The sequence below is a fragment of the Podarcis filfolensis genome (assembly GCF_964270895.1).
Source record: "Podarcis filfolensis genome assembly, chromosome: 7".
NCBI lineage: Eukaryota > Metazoa > Chordata > Lepidosauria > Squamata > Lacertidae > Podarcis > Podarcis filfolensis.
In genome coordinates, this window is record NC_139603.1 from 52,546,670 (window position 1) to 52,569,001 (window position 22,332).

Sequence of the window (22,332 nt, forward strand, 5' to 3'; positions counted from 1 at the left end):
GAGTAGCTGACTTCCCATTCTCTTCCAGCTCTGTGCTGCTCATAGGGCATTTCCGCAAGTAGTGGCTGAATCATTTTTTGCTACTATTTGCTTAGGATGTACACTTGATTTAAAAATGGACTCATCTATACTGCATTAGCAACATTCATACAGGGCATAAGTAAATAGATACTTCAAAGGCACTTTAGAGAGTCATGTGTAAAAACACCCTTAGGGCATATGTGGTTAATTAATTGCACTGGCAAATTAGACTTGTTAGCATTACATCTAGTCATTTAAGTTTAGCTACAACTTCGTAAGTAAAATCTGCTTCAACTGGAGGTAAAATATCTCTATTTTATTTTACATATGCCCATTTCCCACTCACAATCAAGGGTCACAAAAAGCATTACCAATTATAATAAAAAGTTATTTTCCTTAAGGGGTTGTATGACTAGTCAATCATGTTTTCCAGATGTTTAGATCATTAAGGGGCCTTTTAATCTCAATATTACATTGCCATCTGTTCTTTACCCAATGAGAGAAAAACCGAAAGTTTAACTTTTTTATCGTACATTTGAACAGATAAATACAAAAACATTAGGGACATTGCAGTGTTTTGGGATGGAAGCAGATCCAACTTTATATTGCTAAGGTTTTTTTGTTTTTGTTTTTGAACTTGCCAATAGCAGATTTGATTCAACAAGAAGCAGACAAAACAGTAAAATGTATTCCCATGGTTTACCACAGTTTACATATAATTGGAAGAGGATGATTCTCGTTTGGGAGACAATACCTATTAAAATCACCGTCTGCATGTTCAAGGCCATTCTGCATCAACCTATCCATCAGCATAAGTTGGATTTTTAGATTATCTCTGTGAAATGATTGTACATTTGTGAGATTTTCTTTCCACCTCCACTCTCCCACACATCTAAATAACATTTCACTTCCTAATCTCTGCAGTTTGTGTCCTGGCTTGATTTAAAATGAGCCCTCAGGAAGGTGTAGACTCGCTGATGACACATTTGGGACCATGTGCAGAAATTTACATTTCATGGTGTGATGGGCACAGGGTCGTAGAAGGGGTCTTCTAACTCACCCTTGGTTCCTCTTGAACGTGTGCGTAGCTTTTTATCTTCACCATCTGCATCCATCTGTAACAGTAACAGAAAGTCTATTCACCATTGGAGGCGGTGGTGGGAGAATTGTTAACATGTCTTTACAAAGTTTCCATAGGCCAAGAACTTATTAATCTTGTCACTCAGAAAAAATGCCATCTGTGAATAACTTTTAAGCATAGTTCAGAAGATATTTGTAATGGAAAAATATTTAATTAAGCAAATGCTAATTATTCCTTTTGGGTGAGTGCCAATGTCTGCAAGCGATCAAGATTTATCTTCTGATCCCAATGAGGTTAAATAACTGCTGAAGATGGGATCATGAGAACATATGAAGAGCCCTGCTGGATCAGAGTAAAGATCCACTAATTCAGCATCCTCTTTCTCACATGCTTGTGTTGATGCCCTGTGGCAACTGATATTTGGTTGCATACTTCCCTGGAAGATGAAGGCTCCAATTAGTTATCAAAGCCAATGAGAAATTTGTCAGTCTAAGAATTTGTCAATTGCCTTTTAAAGCCACACAAGCACCACACTGAATAACACTGAATTCAATATATTAATTCTTAGGCATGGGCTCCACAGAGAAGTCTGTCCTGAATCTACTGCCATTCATATTCAGTAACAATAAATACTAGTGTTATGAAAGATGGAGGGGGAATCTCTTTGTTCACTTCCTACATATTGCATATGTATACAAATTGTATGCATCTATCATGGTTTCCTCACTCATCTTCCTTCACAACAAAAAAAATCCAAATGCTTTAGCCTTGCCTCCTATGGAAGATCATTTTTATTTCAGTTGCCATGGGGTCATACTAGTAATAAAACTGGATTTGGAACATCAACACATTGGTTCAATGGGAGCGCCATGTGCTAGCAAGCTAGGAATGGCATTACTAGAAATGCAGCACGTTTTTTTCTATGGTCTATGCACAAGGTTCTAACAAAGCATGGAATCTGGTGGAGACACAGCATGAAGTTGGTCAGTGAAGCTATAAATAATTCATTGATGTAACTTCAAAGAGTCATTTTAGCCACCACTTAGGATGGATGAATCTCTCCATTTTGGTTTTTCTGTTTCTAATTTTTCTCATCATAATCTAGTTATCAACTATTCCACATCTCTCTCTCTGTGTGTGTTCCCATTTCAGCATTGTAGTGAAAATTTCTCCAGATTCACACATTTTTGCAAGAATCCCCCCCAAAATATAATGCAATTTTATCTATTATTTTCACTAATACATATGTTATTAGACTCCCCCCCCCCAATAGACACATATGCACACATTTGGCTACATATTATTTGGGTAGAGAACTGCATCACAAAATTCAGAAAAGTGTGAATTTTGAAGGCTAGATGCTTTTTGTATCCAATTTTGTTGCATGAAGTGCAAATAGGGAGTTTTGCATTAAAATGTATGCCAAACATCTTGAGAACATCCCATATGCAGGCTAAAGTCCCCACAACCCAGAGCAGCTGGCTTCTAGAAATGCCCTTTGCCTCCAAAGGTGCCTCAGAGTGTTCAGCTGTTACCTAACTTAACTGTAAACTTTCCCACACCTTCCTGCCAACTATGTGACTAATGCAACCATGTAACCAAATAAACCCCTAAATACCACCACCTCCAAATCCAGTACAGAGTAGGTGAAAAAAAAACCAACAACACTGCTTGAACAATGTACAGTCAGGTTAAAAAAAATCCTAGGACTCAGCTACATTTGTAAAGATAAAGTGCTTTATATGCATGCTATACAGTCATACCTTGGGTTAAATATGCTTCAGGTTGAGCGCTATCAAAATGACATCACGCGCATGCACGGAAGCGGCGAATTGCAACCCGTGCACGTGCAGGCGTGCAGGCGCGGGTTACATTCGCTTCAGGATGCGAACGGGGATCCGGAACAGATCCCATTCATATCTAGAGGTACCACTGTATATAACACTGTGACACCAGATGGCCCTGTGGAGTCCCATCTTTTGCCAATGGGATTTCCCTCCATGAAGTTTACAACGCCTTTAACTGAATTGCTTTTGTGATGTGTCTAGATCCAGCCCTGGGCAGCCCTGAAACAGAGAGTAGGCTGGTTGGATGCAAGAAAACAGCCATAATTTTATTGCATTATGGTAAAATATTAATAAAAATTAATAAAAATTAATTATTATTATTATTATTATTATTATTATTATTATTATTATTATTTCTACCCCACCCATCTGGCTGGGTTTCCCCAGCCACTCTGAGTGGCTTCCAACAAAAGATTAAAAATACATTAAAACATCAGTCATTAAAATCTTCCCTAAACAGGGCTGCCTTCAGATGTCTTCTAAATGCCATATAGTTATTTATTTCTTTGACATCTGATGGGAGAGCGTTCCACAGGGCGGGCGCCACTACCGAGAAGGCCCTCTGCCTGGTTCCTTGTAACTTCACTTCTTGTAGTGAGGGAACAGCTGGAAGGCCCTCGGAGCTGGACCTCAGTGTCCGGATTAAAAAAGAAAAGAAAAGAGCCAAATAGGACCTTAGGGGACATAGTCATGGAATAGAAAGCCTGTGACCACACGCTAGATACCAGTGTCAATGTGCGTGCATTTGCAGACAGAGCAGCTTGGTCCCCTTACCCACATCCTGGGCTGGCCACAACAATGCTCCCAGATGCTTTATGTAGCTGGCAGGAACAGAATTGGCTACTCTAGATTAATCTTTTGTTCTAAAAATCCAACAGCAGAAACCAAAGAGCCACAAACAGCTATTTTGCTCTAGATCATAACACAGTTACACAGCCCACTAAGGGATATTTCACATTGTGGAATGCCCTCCCATCATATGTCAAGGAAATAAGGAACTACACAACTTTCAGAAGCCATCTGAAGGCAGCCCTATATCAGGAAGTTTTTAATATTTGACCTTTTATTATGTTTTTGTATCTGATGGAAGCTGCCCAGAATAGCTTGGGCAACCCAGCCAAATTGGCAGAGTACTACTACTACTACTACTACTACTACTACTACTACTACTATTGTGGTGGCATCACTACCTCTGATTGCTGTGAAGGAGTCTGGGTTTTGGAAATGAAAAAGTTGGGGCAGAAAGATAATTGAAAGTTCTTCAATGATCAAGAGCTAAATATGCCAGCTAGATCCTTAGTCTGTCAAGTGGCTGAGCTAATGGACTGGAATGGCTGGTGTATGCTTTTCTCAAAAACCCAGGAAGCAGCTGGATCCTCCTTGAGAGTTCCTAAGGGGAAAGGTGACACCTCTCTCCCTGCTTCAGCCAAGGATGATGTAATCTCAATCTCTGTGTGAAGAAAAGAAGCATGTTTTCCTACATTTATATCCTGCCAAGGGAGCCAAGGAAGTATACATTTGGTTCTCAGGCACTGACCAGATCCAGGTCTACCTTATGTCAGCAAGCTGGTGTCCTCATGTGCCTTAAGACAAACTGAAACAGGTGGAAAGATAGTTTTGAGCAGAACTCGGGGGAGGCTGCCTCTCTGGGGATTTGATGTGGAACAATGGATTTCTTCTTTGGAGGATTGCTATGCTTTTTGTTTCCACTCAGCTAGTATATTTGTAATAAACAATTCTACACCGTGTTTTTCAGTGATCTCACCAAACCAAAGTGAGTAGTTTCACTGTAACTTCTCCCTACAATCTTATATGGAAGGTGCACAACAAATGTTATGAAGTACCGTATTTTTCGCTCGATAACACGCACCTGACCATAACACGCACATAGTTTTTAGAGGAGGAAAACAAGAAAAAAAAATTCTGAATGAAACAGTGGATGTATCATTTTTGTGCTTCATGCTGCGGCCACAGACATGTGATTTGACGGTGAGTTTGGGGTAGCCCAATGCAAAGATCCCGAGGATCCATGTGGATCCATGCTTTGTAACCACGTTTTTGCACCATTGCAGCCCCAGGCAACAGTGGGTGTGTGATTTTGGGGGGGGGGCAGGCTGTAGCCATGGACATGCTATGTGATCTGAGGGTGAATTTGGGGTGACCCAATGCAAAGATCCTGAGGATCCATCTGGATCCATGCTTTGTAACCACGTTTTTGCACCATTGCAGCCCCAGGCAACAGTGGGTGCGTGATTTTTTTGGTGCAGGCTGTAGCCATGGACATGCTATGTGATCTGATGGTGAATTTGGGGTGACCCAATGCAAAGATCCTGAGGATCCATGTGGATCCATGCTTTGTAACCACGTTTTTGCACCATTGCAGCCCCAGGAAACAGTGGGTGCATGATTTTTTTGGTGCAGGCTGTAGCCATGGACATGCTATGTGATCTGATGGTGAATTTGGGGTGACCCAATGCAAAGATCCTGAGGATCCATGTGGATCCGTGCTTTGTAACCATGTTTTTGCAGCATTGCAGCCCTGTTTTTGCATCAGATCATTGCTATGTGATCTGATGGTGAATTTGGGGTGACTCAATGCAAAGATCCTGAGGATCCATGTGGATCCGTGATTGGAACCACGTTTTAAGTAGGGAGGGAAGGAAAAACATAGAAGCGACAAGGAGAGGGGTGTGCAGAGAAGCAGCTGGCTAAGAATGCAGGAGAGGGGTTTTACCGGAGGGAGGAAAGGAAGGCAAAAGTCCCCCCCCCACAAGCCAACCAGCTCTCTCTCCCCCCCCCCCCCAACCTGCATGTTGCCTTCGAGTCCCAGACGCACGGAGAGGAATCTGTTTTCCACTCTGCTTGCCTGGAGGGGAGGGGTTTTCTCTGCTCTTTGTTCCGTCTGAGCAAACACAGTAAGGAAACAGAAGCGGGTGGGCAGTAAGACCCTGAGGCAGAATGCAGGAAAGCCGCAGCTTCCTCTTTCCTCCCTTCTCCGGACGATTTGATATTTGCCTGATTTTTGCCTTCACTCACGCTTCTCAGCTCCAGGGACCACACATTCGCTCTATAACACGCACAGACATTTCCCCTTACTTTTTAGGAGAAAAAATCTGCGTGTAATAGAGGGAAAAATACGGTAGCTACACATGGAACATGTGCAAAGGAGGGTAACCAAGATGATAATGAGTCTGGAAACCAAGCCTTATGAGAAACAGTTGAGGGAGTTGGGTATGTTTAGCCTGGAAAAGAGGAGACTGAGAGGAGATACGATAGCCATCTTCAAATATCTAAAGGGCTGTTACATGAAAGATGGAATGAGCTTGTTTTCTCCTGTCCTGGGGGGTAGGATTCAAACCAATGCCTTCAAGTTACAAGAAAGATTCTGACTAAACATCAGGAAAAACTTTCAGACAGTAAGAGGTGTTCAACAGTGGAACAGAAGGTGGTGGAATCTCCTTCATTTGATAATAATAATAATAATAATAATAATAATAATAATAATAATAATAATAATTAATAATAATAAACAACTTTTATTTGTATCCCACCGTTCTTGGCCGAAACTGGGCTCGGGGTGGCTTGAGGTTTTTAAACAGAGATTGGGTTCTTTAGTTGAGATTCCTGCATTGCAGGACTAGATGGCCCTCAGGATCCCTTCCAACTCTACAGTTCTAAGATTCGTGGTGTAGTGGTTAAGAGCAGTGGACTCGTAATCTGGTGAACCGGGTTCGATTCCCTGCTCCTCCACATGCAGCTGCTGGGTGACCTTGGGCTAGTCACATGTCTCTGAAATCTCTCAGCCCCACTCACCTCACAGAGTGTTTGTTGTGGGGGAGGAAGGGAAAGAGATTGTTAGCCACTTTGAGACTCCTTTGGGTAGTGATAAAGCGGGATATCAAATCCAAACACTTCTTCTTCTCTTCTAATGTTGCTATATATATAGTGGCAGCAAATGATAACATGAACAACCAATGAAGTACTGTGTCCAAATGTTTCTTTCCATGACATTAGCATGACTGTATTCCAGTAAGGTCAACCAACATTTGGGCCTGCTCAGTGTGGTGGGTGGTCACTGGATATACAGATTATATGAGAATTGGAAAGTCTGCTAGAGAAGAGGAGAAGTTTGGTTTTCGACATATTACCTGGTGTTGAACTGGATATCCAGGTGGAAATAACAGCTAGGGAGTTGGAGATGCAGGATGTCTATTGGAGGCAAAGTTCTGGGTTAAAGAGTAAGGTCAGGTGTCATCAGCATATTCATGGGACTGTGGATCAGGAAGAGATAGTGTGTGCAGAAAAAGAAGCAGAACCCAGGAATGGGTCTGTGAGGGATCCCAAAGGAACAAGTCCCTCTGATACATGAACCCAATACTAATGAGTTGAGCAGTAGTCTGGTAAAATAAGGCCGTACTATTTATTTTTTAAAAATCTGATTCTAGGCATATGATGAAACAACTGCACAATGACCTCACAATTTGTTCAGAAGACAAAACCTCTGAGAACCTTTTAGTGATCACAGGGATCCAGACTGAAGCTGCTCCTACATTGGGTCTCTTCTATGTCACTGCAATAATGTGTAGCACGATTCATCGTGTGGTTTCACATTGCATGGATGTGCCATATGGCGAGGGTGATGTGTACAGTAGGCCTCAAATTTCAATCACTCACCTCATCATCTAAAAACAGTTGGGTAAACGATAATCTCTGCAAATGCAAATTTATCTAAATTATACTGTTAGCATGTGCACCAGTTTTTCACATTTACCCAGCAGCTTCTCTGCATCCTTTCTATTTGCGTAGAAAAGCAGTGGCTGTCTGAAGTGCAAACGGGGCTTCTAAGTATCTGCTGAACATGGATATGGATGGAGTTTGCTCATGACATTTGTTCCCTGTTTACCAAACTGGTTTTTGTTTAGTGAATGTATTTTCCTCCATCATATACAGAAGGATACAACTACATAATGTTGAGATTTATGGTTAAAGTCCGCATGAAACAAGGGGATACATTCCTCTTCAAGATTGCGAGGAAGAATAAAGGGGGCTGAGTTAACTAGCTGAAGATGAAACAACATTTGTGTGCCTCTCTATTTTTCCCCTGCTAATTATTACAGAGGGCTACATGAGACACAGAACATATGGTACATGACATATGACCCAAATAGCTCTTTACAGGAATAAACAAGCAGTCAAATGCTTGAACAGATTTTTGAAAATGTTATGCAAATACTTGAATAACTCTGTTGCTGCTGTGTTTGTCTCATGCAATCACAAACTAGAAATATACTATACTATATTTGCAATTTCCAGAAACTGAATGTCATATTTTCATCTGCTTGATTTATAGCAAATGGTTCGCAACACAGCAATTAAAAATAAGGTGTCTGTTTGATCAGAAATGAAAACTTGCCCATGGTTGCTTGCTGCCATTCAAGCCTAATACAGGGTTGGTTGCAATGTGACTGCAATGGTAATGGGGAAACGTAGCTCTGTTCTCTGATGCTGAGTAGTGATTGAAGGCACTGACCTGCCATAGACTTATAATAGGGGAGCAGGTGTGGCAATGATGGACTTTAATTTCCTTTAATAAACCTTTTATGTGCCACACTTTTACTGCCATTCTATGCTCTCCAAGGTCCTGCACATAATAGGTTCATTACTTTTGATTACTATAGTCTATTGAGACAAACAACTCCAGAACACACTATATATTATGTTCAGTTAAACCAATACAGACTATTTATCCAATGTGCATTATTTCACCTGCAACTCTGCTGACAAAATTAACAGCCGCTCCTGTAAGCTAAAACTGTTTAAAACCACTGGTACTCCTTTGTCATCATTTCATAATAAATACCGCACCAATCACTACATTTCTCTTTTAACTGTGTAACAAAAAAAGGGGGGCTGCCTCTTTTTAAGCAGCAGTTACTTGGGGTTTTATTTTGTCATGAATATTTAAAAACCACACAATGGATGAAAACCAGCAGCCAAATCAATATAGGTGATTCTTTCTATTGATTTTCTTTCTTTAGGAAAATCATTTGAATTTATGACAGATGTTTAAACAGATTAAGATTAAACTGGCTAAGGCCTGTTTAGTATGATGAGCATAGCACTGTAAACCCATCATCATGGGCTGAGGGCGTCTGTTGCATATAAAACAGTCCACTCACACACAACTAAAAAAAAGAGGGGGGGAGCTTTATTTCTCAGGAAACTGGGTGTAATCCACATAGTACAACAACTGTGCAGTTTTCATTCATTTAAGTGGGTCTTTTGCAGGGCTGTCAAATGAACTTGAGGGATTATTCCTACTGCCTTTGATAGAGACTGGTGCAATCTTATACTTGGTCTCCTCAGAAATTAGTCCCCTGGAGTTCAATGGGACTTACTTCCAGGGAAATGTCTACAGTTCTGAAGCCTAAATTTCCTTCATATGACTTAACTTCAGTTACCTTACATTACCATACACCTTCCTAAAAAGGAAGTTGTTGTGAAATAAGCCATACTTCCAGGTAGGGCGGTTAGAATGTGGGTGGCACAACAACTTTTCATCATCAACTCTGGGAAGAATCTTTTATTTTTATGTTCAAAGGATATATCATTTTGTGTTTAATTCAAGGGAGACTGGTTTACATCAGTAGCAATAAATATGGCATAGCTAGATGTCATCATGACCCAACAGCCCAATGCTCTGCTATAACCAGCATCCTCTCGCAATCCATGACAATTAATAGATGACTATTTCGTCCCATCGCTTTAATTCTTAATTCTACATATTTGCAGAACATGTACTACTAGTACATAGAAAAGAATCAACTTACCATGACTCTTTGGGTGAACTTTATGTAGTACTGAAATTACTGGAAATAAAGAGTAGTCAGCCTCTCACAATATGCTTATGTCGCTACAGGATATTTTCCCAAATAAGGCCCATGTTTAATAAGAAGTTTCATTATTTGTACCTAATTTATGCTGCAGTGCCTGGGCCGTTTGTTGTGGCCTCAGTGGGACTACTATGGAACTTCACTGAGGTGGGCATCCCTTAAATAGCATGGACAGGAGAAGACAATCATGCATGTGTTCAGTCAACACATGGGAGGGTCAATGAGACAACCATCTCCTCTTTGCAGACCTCCTTTATTATTCCAGTTTAAACCAGGCACTGTTTCTTTGCTTACTGCATCAAGGAACAGATTTAGGCATAGTTTTCTAGCCTAGTCATCTCCTCAAATGTACTTTTCTAGATGCAGGTATGAGTTTCTTCATGCATGTTTGTATGTATTGTATGGAGGCAGTGAGGTGAGCTCTATCTCCAGTTTGAAGTGGTAGAGTCCAAGCTGGTTTACCAGCTTAGCAAAACTTCAAGAAAATGCTGCAGTGATGCAGCTGTCTCCATAATGGTCAAAATGCCACACTGATAAGTTGTCCAGAATCCCATCTACTATTTCTTCCATTGCTCCCTGGAGTGGTGCATGGCACCACAAAAGTGACCAGATGAATACCCTTCAAGTGTGGAGGAGAAAGTGGGATCATCCCCAATTGCCAAGCCCCACATCACCAACTTCCATGCCCGATATGCTCATCAAAGGTAAGAAAGATTCTTGCTGCTCCCCCCAATAGTCCCTGGCTCACTGTGTCTGGGCTCACAAAGCAGGTTGAAAACTTCTATTCTGGGAAGTTATGCATAAGAGAAAAGTGTGGTGGAGGTGAAATAAGTTCAGTAAGATATGTCATGTCATACGCACCACAAGTTTAAAGTGTTCTGTGCTAAATTCTGAATAGGAAAAACAACTCTCTCCAGTAGAAATAGAAGAATTAGAAGAAATAGAAGAAAGTAATATATTTCACTAACATTGTGCAGAAAAAAGAAGACAAAAATCCAAGCTTACATGGCTCCTGGACAGGGCCGTCTTTACCTGGAGGTGCAAGGGGTGCAGGGCACTCGGGCACCGAATTCTGGAGGCGCCAGGCGCCCACTGCTGAAGCTGCCTAAGCTCTTAACTATCTACCTGTTATGAAATAATAAATAATTTTGATCAAGCTAGAAAAATAAAATACATATATACAGTGGTACCTCAGGTTAAGAACTTAATTCATTCTGGAGGTCCGTTCTTAACCTGAAACTGTTCTTAACATGAGATACCACTTTAGCTAATGGGGCTTCCTGCTGCTGCTGCGCCGCTGGAACGGTTTTTGTTCTCATCCTGAAGCAAAGTTCTTAACCCGAGGTAATATTTCTGGGTTACAGGAGTCTGTAACCTGAAGCATCTGTAAGCTGAAACGTCTGTAACCCGAGGTACCACTGTACCTAGGTACTACCAAAATGTATACCTACTGTTTCACTAAAGGACTTTTGACTTTGTGCGCTCATTTACCAAAGACACGCGTGCCAGCGGCAGCGCTTGTCATTCACAATGGGGCGCTGGGCAGATCTTTGCACTTCAACAGCGCATATACTAAAGACCCCACTACTCCTGGAGGAGTAGCCAAGTTAGTATGTTGCATCAAAAACAAGGAGTCAGATTTATTGTCGCATTGTTTTCTGCAGAAGAGCTACTTCATCAGATACATGTTATTTTTACTTTTACAGTACAGTCTCCACCTATTACAAGAAGCTTTTCTGTTCATCAGAAAAACAAACCTAAAATTTGATGAATACCACTGCAGGGAAAATTGTTTTATTTTATTGTTCAGGTTTAAGAGATATAACAGCACTAGAGTTTATATATTAATATGAATGTTAATTATTTTTATGTAGAGTTTACAACATTATTCCCAATTTCTAAGTAAAGGCTGCCATATTAAGAATACTTACTGGAATGCGTATTTTGCAAACAGACATAAAATATATATTATGATTTAATCAAGACTTCCTTTAAGTATGTGTTCACACAATGGAGCATTAGAGTTCATTTGACACTAATGATTTTCATTTTAATAAGGCCTTCAAAGAGCTTTTATATTCACTGATGACAGGTAGTGTTTTATGACATCTTAAAATAAAAAATATTATGCTTTGCCCTGAGTTTCTGGGAAGAGCCTTCATATCATTTTGGAGTGAAATGCAAAAAGATTATGTACAGTTAAGGTCCCCCCCCCCCCGCAAAAAAAGTGTGCATTGTGGCTCTCCCATAAAAATCTATTTAAAAATGTTCATCTTTTCTTAATGGACAGTATCAGACAGAGAGAGAGAGAGAGAGAAATACAAATGGATCTGCCTTGCTGACAGCAGTTTAAGCCAATATCACTGGATAGGCACAATTTTGGTACCACTGAACTTTCTACAGTAGTTCTAACAGCTTGAACCTAATATGACCTATCTGCTTGTCTTAATTTTAGCCTACATAATGAAGGCTGCAGTTCTGTAGTATTTCCAACTGAAGTCAATGGAACTTCTGAGTAGACATGTAAACAATTGCATTGCAAAACACAAAGGTATGTGCTGTGCTGGAGCTCTTGGTGGGTGATCCCAGTGTAATTTTAAAAATAAAATGAAGACAGCCGTCATCTGACCTAGTTTGGATTGAAGGTCATAACATAGGCATAGGAATCCAACCCTTTGCCAAAACCACAACACCAGTCTAGATTTTTCTTGCAGCTACGGAAGGGGAAACTTGCAAGCTAAACTTTCATCAGAAGTTCCAAATGCACAACTCCTACTTAACATGCAGTATGGCCCTTGTATAACTAAGAGCCTCCACACTACATGTTAGGTTATTTTATATGTATAAAGCTAGCTACTAAAAAATCCTCTGCTTTTCCTCAGCAGTGAAGTGCTTTCCTGAGTAAAGTGGCCTTCTATCACTTTCAAAATATATCCAGAAATGATCTGCATACATATGAAGATCTATTGATGCCTTACTTCTAGATTACTCAACACTTGGGACAAAGTTCCTTCAGCATGTGCTTCTCACATAATGCCTCTGGGAGCAGCTCCCATGTTTTATATGATCATGGCAGTCTTAAGAAAAGAGTTGCTACTGCCTCACAAGGTGTTGGAGCCAGATACATGGAGATAATAGTTCATGTCTTCAGTTCCTTATGTCATCCCAGCCCACTCCTGAGTCTACAGGTACCCAATTGCAGCCTCAGAAACCATCACCCAGAAGATGCTAGATGTATGAGCCAACACTCAATAACTTAAAGGCCAACTACATAAAATATTAAAAGGCAATCCTAATAATGTCTTACACAGAAGTAAATTTCATTCATGTCATTGGAGCTTAGTATCGGATAAATGTGTGTGTTTATAATATTGCAATTTAAATGTGTGACTGTATTTGTGCACCTTACTCCCTTTAAAAAAAAAAAATCACAAAAAATATCAAGGGAATGTGTTAATCCAGTTCAGGATCCAGATCAGGATGATTAACCCTTTCCCATACTATTTCGCACTGAAAATCAGCTCAGTTGAAGCACCATTGGTATTCATATCATTTCCCCTTCCTTGGCAAATAGCAGCTGAAGGGAGAAATGCCATGGGAGAAAAAGTTGGTTCTTATGTTGTACCATGACCATGATCTGGACTGGAGCCATCACTTTTTATAGATATTAAAAATGATATTCAAGTATGATTACATATTTAGTGTGTCATCTAGTTTGGCCATCAGTCCAATGTCCCCACTGAAAAGGTTTGGGTTTGAGCTAACATATGGTGACGCAAACATTTTATCTGTGGTGGTTAGTGTGATGGCTCATTCACCTCAGCAAAAAAGAGATGAGGAGAAAAAATTAAAAAGAAGAGACTAAGTCTCAAACTGGTACCGCTGAAAGGATAATTTATTAGTATTTGTAAAATGATTGGGGCATTCAGATAAAAACTGTTCAGGAGCACTGCAAATCACTAATATGTGAAATATAAACATTACAATGAATTCAAAATGCTGAAGCAAATCAATAAATGACCCCATGCTTGCAAGTCGCCACTTGATACTACAGCCTGTGAGTGATCAATACCTTTTTGGACTTTGAAAGAAAGTCGTAGAGCTGGGTTGTAGCTACCAAGCACAACTCGTTAGATTGAAAAGAGGGTAGTCCAAAAGCTAAGTCCTAAATGTTTATTATGTGTCCAGGGCAAGATCATGTGGTGCTGGAAATGGAGAAAAGTTCTGCTGCCAGGGATCAGGTTGTAAATCGGCATAAAATTTACTGGGTTATTATGAATAACAATGGTCACTTGTATATGTATGTCTTGGTTACAAACAAGATGTCAGTTCACTTGCAATTTATACAATGTAGATCAAAAGGAAATTGTTGCCTAGAGGAAAGACTGAAGCCAAATCAACAAAATTGCATATGGAATCTTTAAATCTATTTAAAATAGGATGAATATTACTGTTTGGATAGGAGACTAAAGCCAAATCAACAAAAGTGTATATGAATGCTTTTAATCCATTTAAAGTAGGAGAAATATTATACTTCAAACACACACCCCACTCTCTTAGTAGAAATCATACATTGTTATCTACAATGCAAAGGAAGTTGTTGAACAATGCAGACTATTGCTTCAAAAAAGGTCCATGACATATTTTTTAGCACTTGCCAAGAAACAATCTTAAGTATTCTTCTCTCCCCGCCCCTCCGTCATGAATTCTTTAGTCATGTTTCATTCCCCCCCCCCTCCTTCAGCAGGTATAAAATGTAAAGATTGGATTGAAGGATCTTTTCAGTGATGTGTAGCTTCTTGGATTTTGATAACTTCTTTTTCAAACACAGTATTTTCCATTTCAACATTATTGCTGGTGCTTCCCCAAAACGAAAAATGAATGGTGCAAATTTGACTGCTTCAGCTGTGTTACTATCCTCCCAAACTAAAATAAATAAGTCCAAACACTAAATCTAAATCTGAAAACAGATTCAATTTGAGACTACATACCGTGTAATCCATTCTAGGACACCATGATTACTGATGGCCAAATGCTATGTATATTTTTGAAGGAGTATTTTTCAAAGGGGGTCTAATATTTGAAAATGCATAACGGCAGAATAAATGTTAGACCAGAGACAAGCTTGGATGGTTCTGTAATGAGGATGATTTATTTTGATTCTCACTTCTGATTTCAGAGTTGTCACTGCTGTTGTGTTCCTCATCCATGCAACTTTGCACAACTGGCACTGCTGAATATAAACCAAAGCCATATGTTTATGTCCTTTTGCCAAACGATTACAGCAAATAGTTCTATTATTCCCTTAGGTAACTAATGTGTGCCAAGGATTTCTATTAGTCTGCTTTACCAAGGCATCAGAGGGTAAAGTCGCAGCTTTATGAAATGAGGGGGCAGGTGCCAGCTTTATATTTTCAGAACAAATATGTAAAAAAAAATTATACCACATAAAAGATTGGACAGCACAAGCCGAAACAGAATCTTAATTTTTAAAAAATAAATAAATAAATATCTGTAGGATTCCTTTTACAATGAAATGTGTTTATGAATAGCCTATGACAGAAAACCATTTAAAATATAAATAACAAACTATGTTTATGTGCAGTCAAGCACATGATGTGCACTGCAAACATTAAACATGTTAAACACATGCAAAACATGTGTGACATTGCAAACATGCAACATTTGGTGCATGTTTTGTGCTGTATTATTATTTTTAAATTCTTATAATGAAAATGGTACATATTAAAATATATTTTCAATTCTGATGAGTACATGCGGCTCTGAAAATATTGTTGCTGCTTGCTCATTTGAGAATGAGACAGCATCAGAAGCGTCGGCCTGTTGTATTGAGAAGATGCTACATGGACCTATCAAATTTTGTTAAGAGTTTAAATGAAGCCAAAGTTTGGAAGTCATAATGAGATTTCCAAATGGAACAGCAGCTCAATAAATGAAATCACATACTTTCCACTCAAAACTAAACACTAAATGCATTCTCCCACCTTTGCTTGCTCCGGAGCAAAATTATGTGCAAATTCCAAATGACCAAATCCGTCTCTCGGACCAAAATGTCTTGTTTGACTTAACAGATAATCCAAAAATTCATTCTCTGTAAGAAAGAATGCAAAATGAATGAGCAAAATCACAGACCAAGGAGGAGGAACGTGTGCTAAATTTCTACTCCCCTCCTGTCCTGTTATCAGCGTACATGTGAAGAGTCTGCCCTGTGCTTTTCAGTGGGTAAACTTCCATTACTTTGAAAAGAATTGTAAGTGCACCTATACAAAATTCAATCCTGCTCTTAAAATAGTTTTATATTTTGAGGGTCTGATGCTAACATTTGAGCACACATGGTAAATGTGAGCATTATAAATTTAAGTTATGGAGAATTAAATTGTTCTGTTTAAAACTAAGAAGGAAACTTGCTACTTAACTGACACCTACATTATATATTTGGAAATAAGATGCATATATTTTACAAAAGAGTACTTAATTTTGCATAAGAGAGCCAGAGGATAGGAGAGGCTAGAAGAGGAACAGCTGCTGCTGGACTCAACTCCCATCAGTCCTAGCTACCGGGACCAAGGATGATGGGAGCTGTAGCAAAGCAACGTCTGGAGGGCAATGGGTTGTCCACTCCTGTGCTAGAGGGTTAGACTTGAAAGACATTCTGTGATGACTCATTTAATAAATACTGGTCTTTCTTTCTTTTTGCAGTATATTGCAATGGTTGGATGAAGCAACCTTGGATAAGGGATACTTATAAAGTAGCCCAAAGTTACTGTCCAGTGCTCCATCTCCATAAATTAAAACTTAAACAGTTCTTTAGCAGTTCTATTGCTGTGCAGAGTAGAACCTGTTTGAGAAAGGAAGGGGGCACTAGTGAGTCTTTATAGGCAACGACAGCTGCAAAGCAGGGCTTAATAATTTGTGCAATGGCTCAGTGTTAGAGCTTAAACAAGGAGGAAGTGCATGATGTAGGAATAAATAGAAATATCCTGAGCAGGAGCAGAGTGCATTTCCTTCATCACTGAATTAATGACAAGGAGTCTGCACATATCAGAACTAATAGGTAAGAATGTCCAAATCATAGGTCAATGTAGACTTGAGACCCAACGTGACTTTTTCTAGAAATTAAATGCTCATGCTACAAAGGGCACACTGATATAATGATGATGATTAAATGTACCACCATCAATATATGCAGCATTTTACAGAGTAGCAACATGGTGTTAGGCAAACACAAGGAGTTAACAGTCTAAAATTCCACACAAAGTCAGCTATAGAGGAAAGGAAGGAAGATGATGCTTATGCTAAAAAAGAGAATAATATGCTGAAGGAGCACATCTAAGGGGCGAAATAAGGATTTCTTGGTTAGAGATCTAGGACCAGCAAGTATGCCTCACCTCAAGGAATGAGGTCAGGTTTTAGTCAAGTTAGCATAAGTCACTATTTATGTCACTACATTTTAAGTTGATTCATGGGATTGTTTTGGTTATCATATTAAATCAATGTCTGGCTTAACTATTTGCAACATTCAGTCCCCCATCTTTTACATAGGTTTTATATAATGATTCATTACTGGAAGACCGCCAGCTAGATGGCTTTAAAAGGGGGTTAGATAAATTAATGGTGGATAAGGTTATCAATGACTATTAGTCATGGTTCTCTCCAGAATCATGGGTAATATGCCTCTGAGTACCAGATGCTGGGATTCACAAGTGCTCTTGTGCTCATGTCCTCCTTGTGGGCTTCCCTTAGGCACCTGGCTGTCCACTGTGAGAACAGAATGCTGGACTGTGTAGATTTTGAGTATGATGCAGCAGGGCTTGTCTTATGTTCTTATCAATGCAGTACACCAGATAAAGTGAAGCTCACTTGGTACATTAAAGTTGACACGTAAATTAAAGAAGCCAGAAGTGTTAATGTTAATCCCTCAAGATATACAAGCTACATTAACACTTAAGGAATCAAATTGAATAACTTGCATTTGCGTATCTACCTGCAGCACCAATGCTAACCTGAGAGTTTTTGATATTGAATAGTTTGCTTACTGTTCTCTAAATAAGAAGACAGCAGCAGAAGATGAGTGCTCAGAAATTACTCTGAATCTAGTTCTTTGAGAAAGTTTACATTAGTGTCAATTTGTTCTTTTAATATTGAAAGCTGAAAAAATGTTATTTGGTAATGCTAAACTTTGGGTACACTCCCTTGTCCTGGAAATACTACTACTATTATTATTATTAGCTCAACTGGACATGATAGGACCATTTCAACTGTGCAAGAAAAGTTCTTGATGGACTGTGACCAATTTGTCTTGTTTTCAGAAATGGAAATGCCTGTGTCCTGGCTGCTTCAGATCAATTCTGCCCTGTCCCCCACAGAATACAATAACACCTCTTTTCAATTTCCTAGATTGAATATAGTCTATTATCTGTCCCTTTGACATGGTAGCTTAGAACATTTTCAGAAGTGTTCTGGAAATAATACTCTAGAACTTAACAATTAGGGTGGTTTCCAACAAATTGTACTCAGTGTACACCTACTGAAATCAGTGGACTTGGGTAAGTCCATTGCAGCCAGTGCAGTTCACAGTAAAGATCTGCACTTTAACATTTATGCACAAATTTATCATGGTATGAGTTTACTTTTTTTGTAGTTTGACAAGTGTGATACAGTCATATTTATAAATTATATTTCAGCCACTGAAATAAAAAATTCTACTTTTTCTGAGATATTACACATAGACACACACACACACACACACACACACACACAATTTTGGCATGGTTCTCACTGCTCCTAGGCTTCTAATTTCTAACATGTCAAACAAAGAAAAGTTTAGCAAGTACACACAGCACTGAGTGAACATTACAGCTAAGAGGAGGGAAATGATCCAACTAACTAAAAGGATGTTAATCTTATAATAGACATGCTACTCAAAAAAATAGGTTGTGTGCCCTGATAAGATTTTAATTTACTAATCTTGTTCTGTACAAGAGCCACTTTGCACCTGCCTCTGTCCTTTTGTTTGCAACACATTATCCTAAAACAAAGGATCCCTGAATGAAGCCCTTTCTTTATCTTTAAATTTAGCAGCCTTTTCTCCCTCTCTAATGCTCCATCAGGTTATATATTTATTAGCAATACATTTTCCACTTATTTTCTCAAAGATTGCCAATAAAGCACTAAATCACATAAGGGAGTAGCTGTAAACCCTTGGAGTTCCCCAATGTCAAACTCATTAGCATCCGAATAACCACACAGCAGCACATCATCTGCACAATTGTAAATTTTACTACTTTTAAATAGCATTTCTCAAAAGGCTCATTTTCAACTTTCTTCAGTGGTTGGCTCTCAGGGGGCAAGGCGCTTCCTGACGCTCACAGCTTCAGCTCAACAACCGGGCCGTTTACTGTCAGAAGCGTCAGTCCTCTGCCCTAACCCCATCTGCTGTCTCTTGCTTCCTAAGGGACCGAGAGTTAAGACAGCACAGCTGAGATCCACTTAGGAAAGTGCACAGAGGGCAGGGGCGGGTGGAACTTTGCAGACTGACTACAAAGTGCAATAGATTTCTGACTGAGGCAGCGATGCTGCAAAAACGGCTCTGGAAAGTATCACGAAGCTGTAGGGATTTCCTAACCCCTTGACATTAGACAACATGATGAGCTGGGTTTCATCTTGATTGAAGGCCTCAGTCATTTCAAAGAGACTCCAGTATTTTGCTCTTGATGATGGACCAGTGCAGCCCGCAAGTCTTACGGATAAAAGAAAAACCACCTCTTTGAATGGAAGATTAGCTTTTGAAATGATATCCGATGTATTTGTTAGCTATTTTCACATCCTTCACATACTTAGGCTATGCGTGTGTGAGCCTCAAAAGATGACAATTGTTTTGAAATGTAGGAAGGCATGTTGTACCAAGTCAGATACCTTGTCCACCTTAGTTTAATATTGTCTGAATAATGTCAAGCAGTGGTTCTCTGGGATCACAGACAGATGTTTTACCCAGCCCTCCCTGAAGTTTCCAGGCACTAACAGGGCGCTCTGCTATTGCACTGTGGACCTTCCCCCCAAACACATTAAGGCCTTCATACAGCACTGGGCTTTTCTCCATTAACCAATGAGTCAATGTCACAGCACCTTCAATCAGCCTTCAGACAGATTGGCCCTCCACTCTTTTCATCATTAAATAGATCTAGGAAGATTATTGTGAGTTTTATATTCATGGTCACAGAAGCAGCAGATGGAGACAAGCCAGCACTCCTGCTGGTGTGATTGCACCACATCACTCCTTCCTTCCCAGTAAGCAACAGTGACCCACCTACCAGGAAGCTAGCACAGCAGATCCGTCCCACCCATCTTGCAGCTTATGCATGGTCATGCTTATGGTACAGTGAAACAAGCAAACTGGCCAGTCACTTATTGAGCATGTGAACATCTGAGCTGGAATAAATGAATATGTTTTTGGATGCTCCCTTTCCATATTTCATGATTGTGAAGATTATTTTACAAATATTGCTGTACTGTTTGATACAGTTGCACGCTTGAGGCTCTCACCATGACATGTTCTAATGAACATATGCAGTGCTTTTTTCTGGGGTAAAGCGTGACACTTACTGTAAAAATTTTGTGGTGACCACAAAAAGGGAGGGAAGCACTGGTGGCAGCAGGAGCGCCACAGCAAAATAGTCTCTTGCAAGGAGAACAGTGTTTCTTCCCCATCCACTTTCATCCTTAGGTTAGGGGATTAGGCCTATGGACCTGTTAGGCCTGAGAATATAGGTTCATGGCAACCCATGAACATTGGCCCAAAAGCTATCACTTTAAACCTGGGGGGGGGGGATATACATCTGTCCCACCTCCTGCTGCCTGCTGTGTGTAAAGGAAGGTGTGGAGAGACAAAAGAGGTTCACAAAAAAGAGAGAAAAGTGGGTAACCCCCACACTTTTATCCTCTACTGGCTTCAACCGTACCCACAGCCAGGGTGCATTATCCTGGAGGGAAGGTGGTCCTCAAAAGACAAAAGGCTCTTCACACCTAGTGTAGGCCTCAGAGTCCAAAGTTTCTATGAGACAAATGCCTGTGGCAGTTAGATTGTTTGGCATGCTGAGAGGGCTCACTCCTTTAACTGCTCTGAAATCAGGTACCTACTCCCAAGCCAACCAGCTTAAATTTGCCTTATCGCAAGTGAATAAATAGGTATGGGAGAGGTATGCCAAGCCAAACTCTTTTTCAGCGACCATAGCTTCCCATTTGGATAATATATTCCAGAGAGCTGTGGCAACTGACTACACTTTTGCATTATATTTTTCCCTGTCCTGCTACCTTGTTGCAAGTCTCTACTTTAAGCTGCTCAAACCCACCAGGCCTACTTTGCACCCTCCTCAAGTGTATTTGCCAGGTTAAAATGTGTCTGATCATTCTTGCTTGCCTTGATACACAGGATATTTGATGATGTCCACAATCAAGCCTATTGTGCGAAGGTAGCACTAACATTTGTTTCTCTGTCTACTTTTGCTTCTGGACCATTGTAGGAGGTTGTGCAGAAGGAAAGGAATTCATCCTTCATCCTTACACCCTTATGTAAAGCCAGGATTGCAGTGAACACATCTATCTTAAGGGCAGGGGGGGGGAGGTGTGATACTTGAGAAGCTGGCCCTATGCACATCACCTCTCCAAAAGTTTTGTGTCTATCATAAATTCAGCTTTCAGTTTGGGAATGTGAGCAAGTGCCATGAGTGTGCTGATTGCTTTCAAACATAACAAGGGAAGGGTCCCTGTCTGAAATAATACCAAAGATCCTTCACAATTCAATCCTTTCCCTATCCTCAACACCATCAGAAGACACATCATTATTATTTATTTAATTCATATACTGCCCTATACCCAGAGGTCTCAGGGTGGTTCACAGAATAGGGCCAATTCACATGATCCCCCCATATGAGTTGAAGATGCAAACTAGCAGAATCCAGAACTGGGCTCTGCTAGTGTGTACTGCATTTTTTTTCCTTTTAAAAAAACACTTTATTGATTTTTCAAAAAATAAAAAAAATAAAAAACAACAATGCAAAAAAACAACAACACAAATTGACTTCCTTCTAATCCCTTCATTGGTTCTTTATCAAGATACTGCATGTATTTAAATCATCTATCCATTCATAATAAAATTACAAGTAATCTTAAAACCCTGCTAAAGTATTAACCTGTGTACATTGCTTTTGTATATATGCAATAAACATCTTCCATTCTTCCTTAAATTCATTATCATCTCTTCCTCTTAATTTCACCATCAATTTTGCCATTTCAGCGTATTCCATTAGTTTACTTGCCAATCTTTAGACGGGACACCTTCTTCTTTCCAATATTGTGCTAATAAAGTCCATGGGGCCAATGTGTACTGCAAATTTTCAGTGTGTGTCAACATAGCTGCCAGCATGATTTGCCCTATGACTACATGTTAACCAAATGCACAGAAAGTTGCATT

General features: G+C 39.8%; 1 protein-coding gene across 11 annotated transcripts in view; it reads right to left on the reverse strand.

Moving 5' to 3' along the window:
• ST18 (ST18 C2H2C-type zinc finger transcription factor) overlaps positions 1-22,332 on the reverse strand; it is a 185,926-nt gene that overhangs the window by 72,153 nt on the left and 91,441 nt on the right. For 6 of the 11 annotated variants that reach the window (XR_014550253.1, XM_083622877.1, XM_083622870.1 and 3 more), the window contains 2 exons: positions 15,848-15,954; positions 1,082-1,136 (listed from right to left, as the gene is read on the reverse strand). Coding sequence is in view for 10 of the 11 variants with exons in the window: in XM_083622870.1 (XP_083478996.1) it covers positions 1,082-1,136; positions 15,848-15,954 (162 nt within the window). In the remaining variant the exon portion in view is untranslated. The remainder of the gene's footprint in view (positions 1-1,081; positions 1,137-15,847; positions 15,955-22,332) is intronic. The other 5 variants (XM_083622875.1, XM_083622874.1, XM_083622876.1 and 2 more) reach the window with 1 other exon arrangement.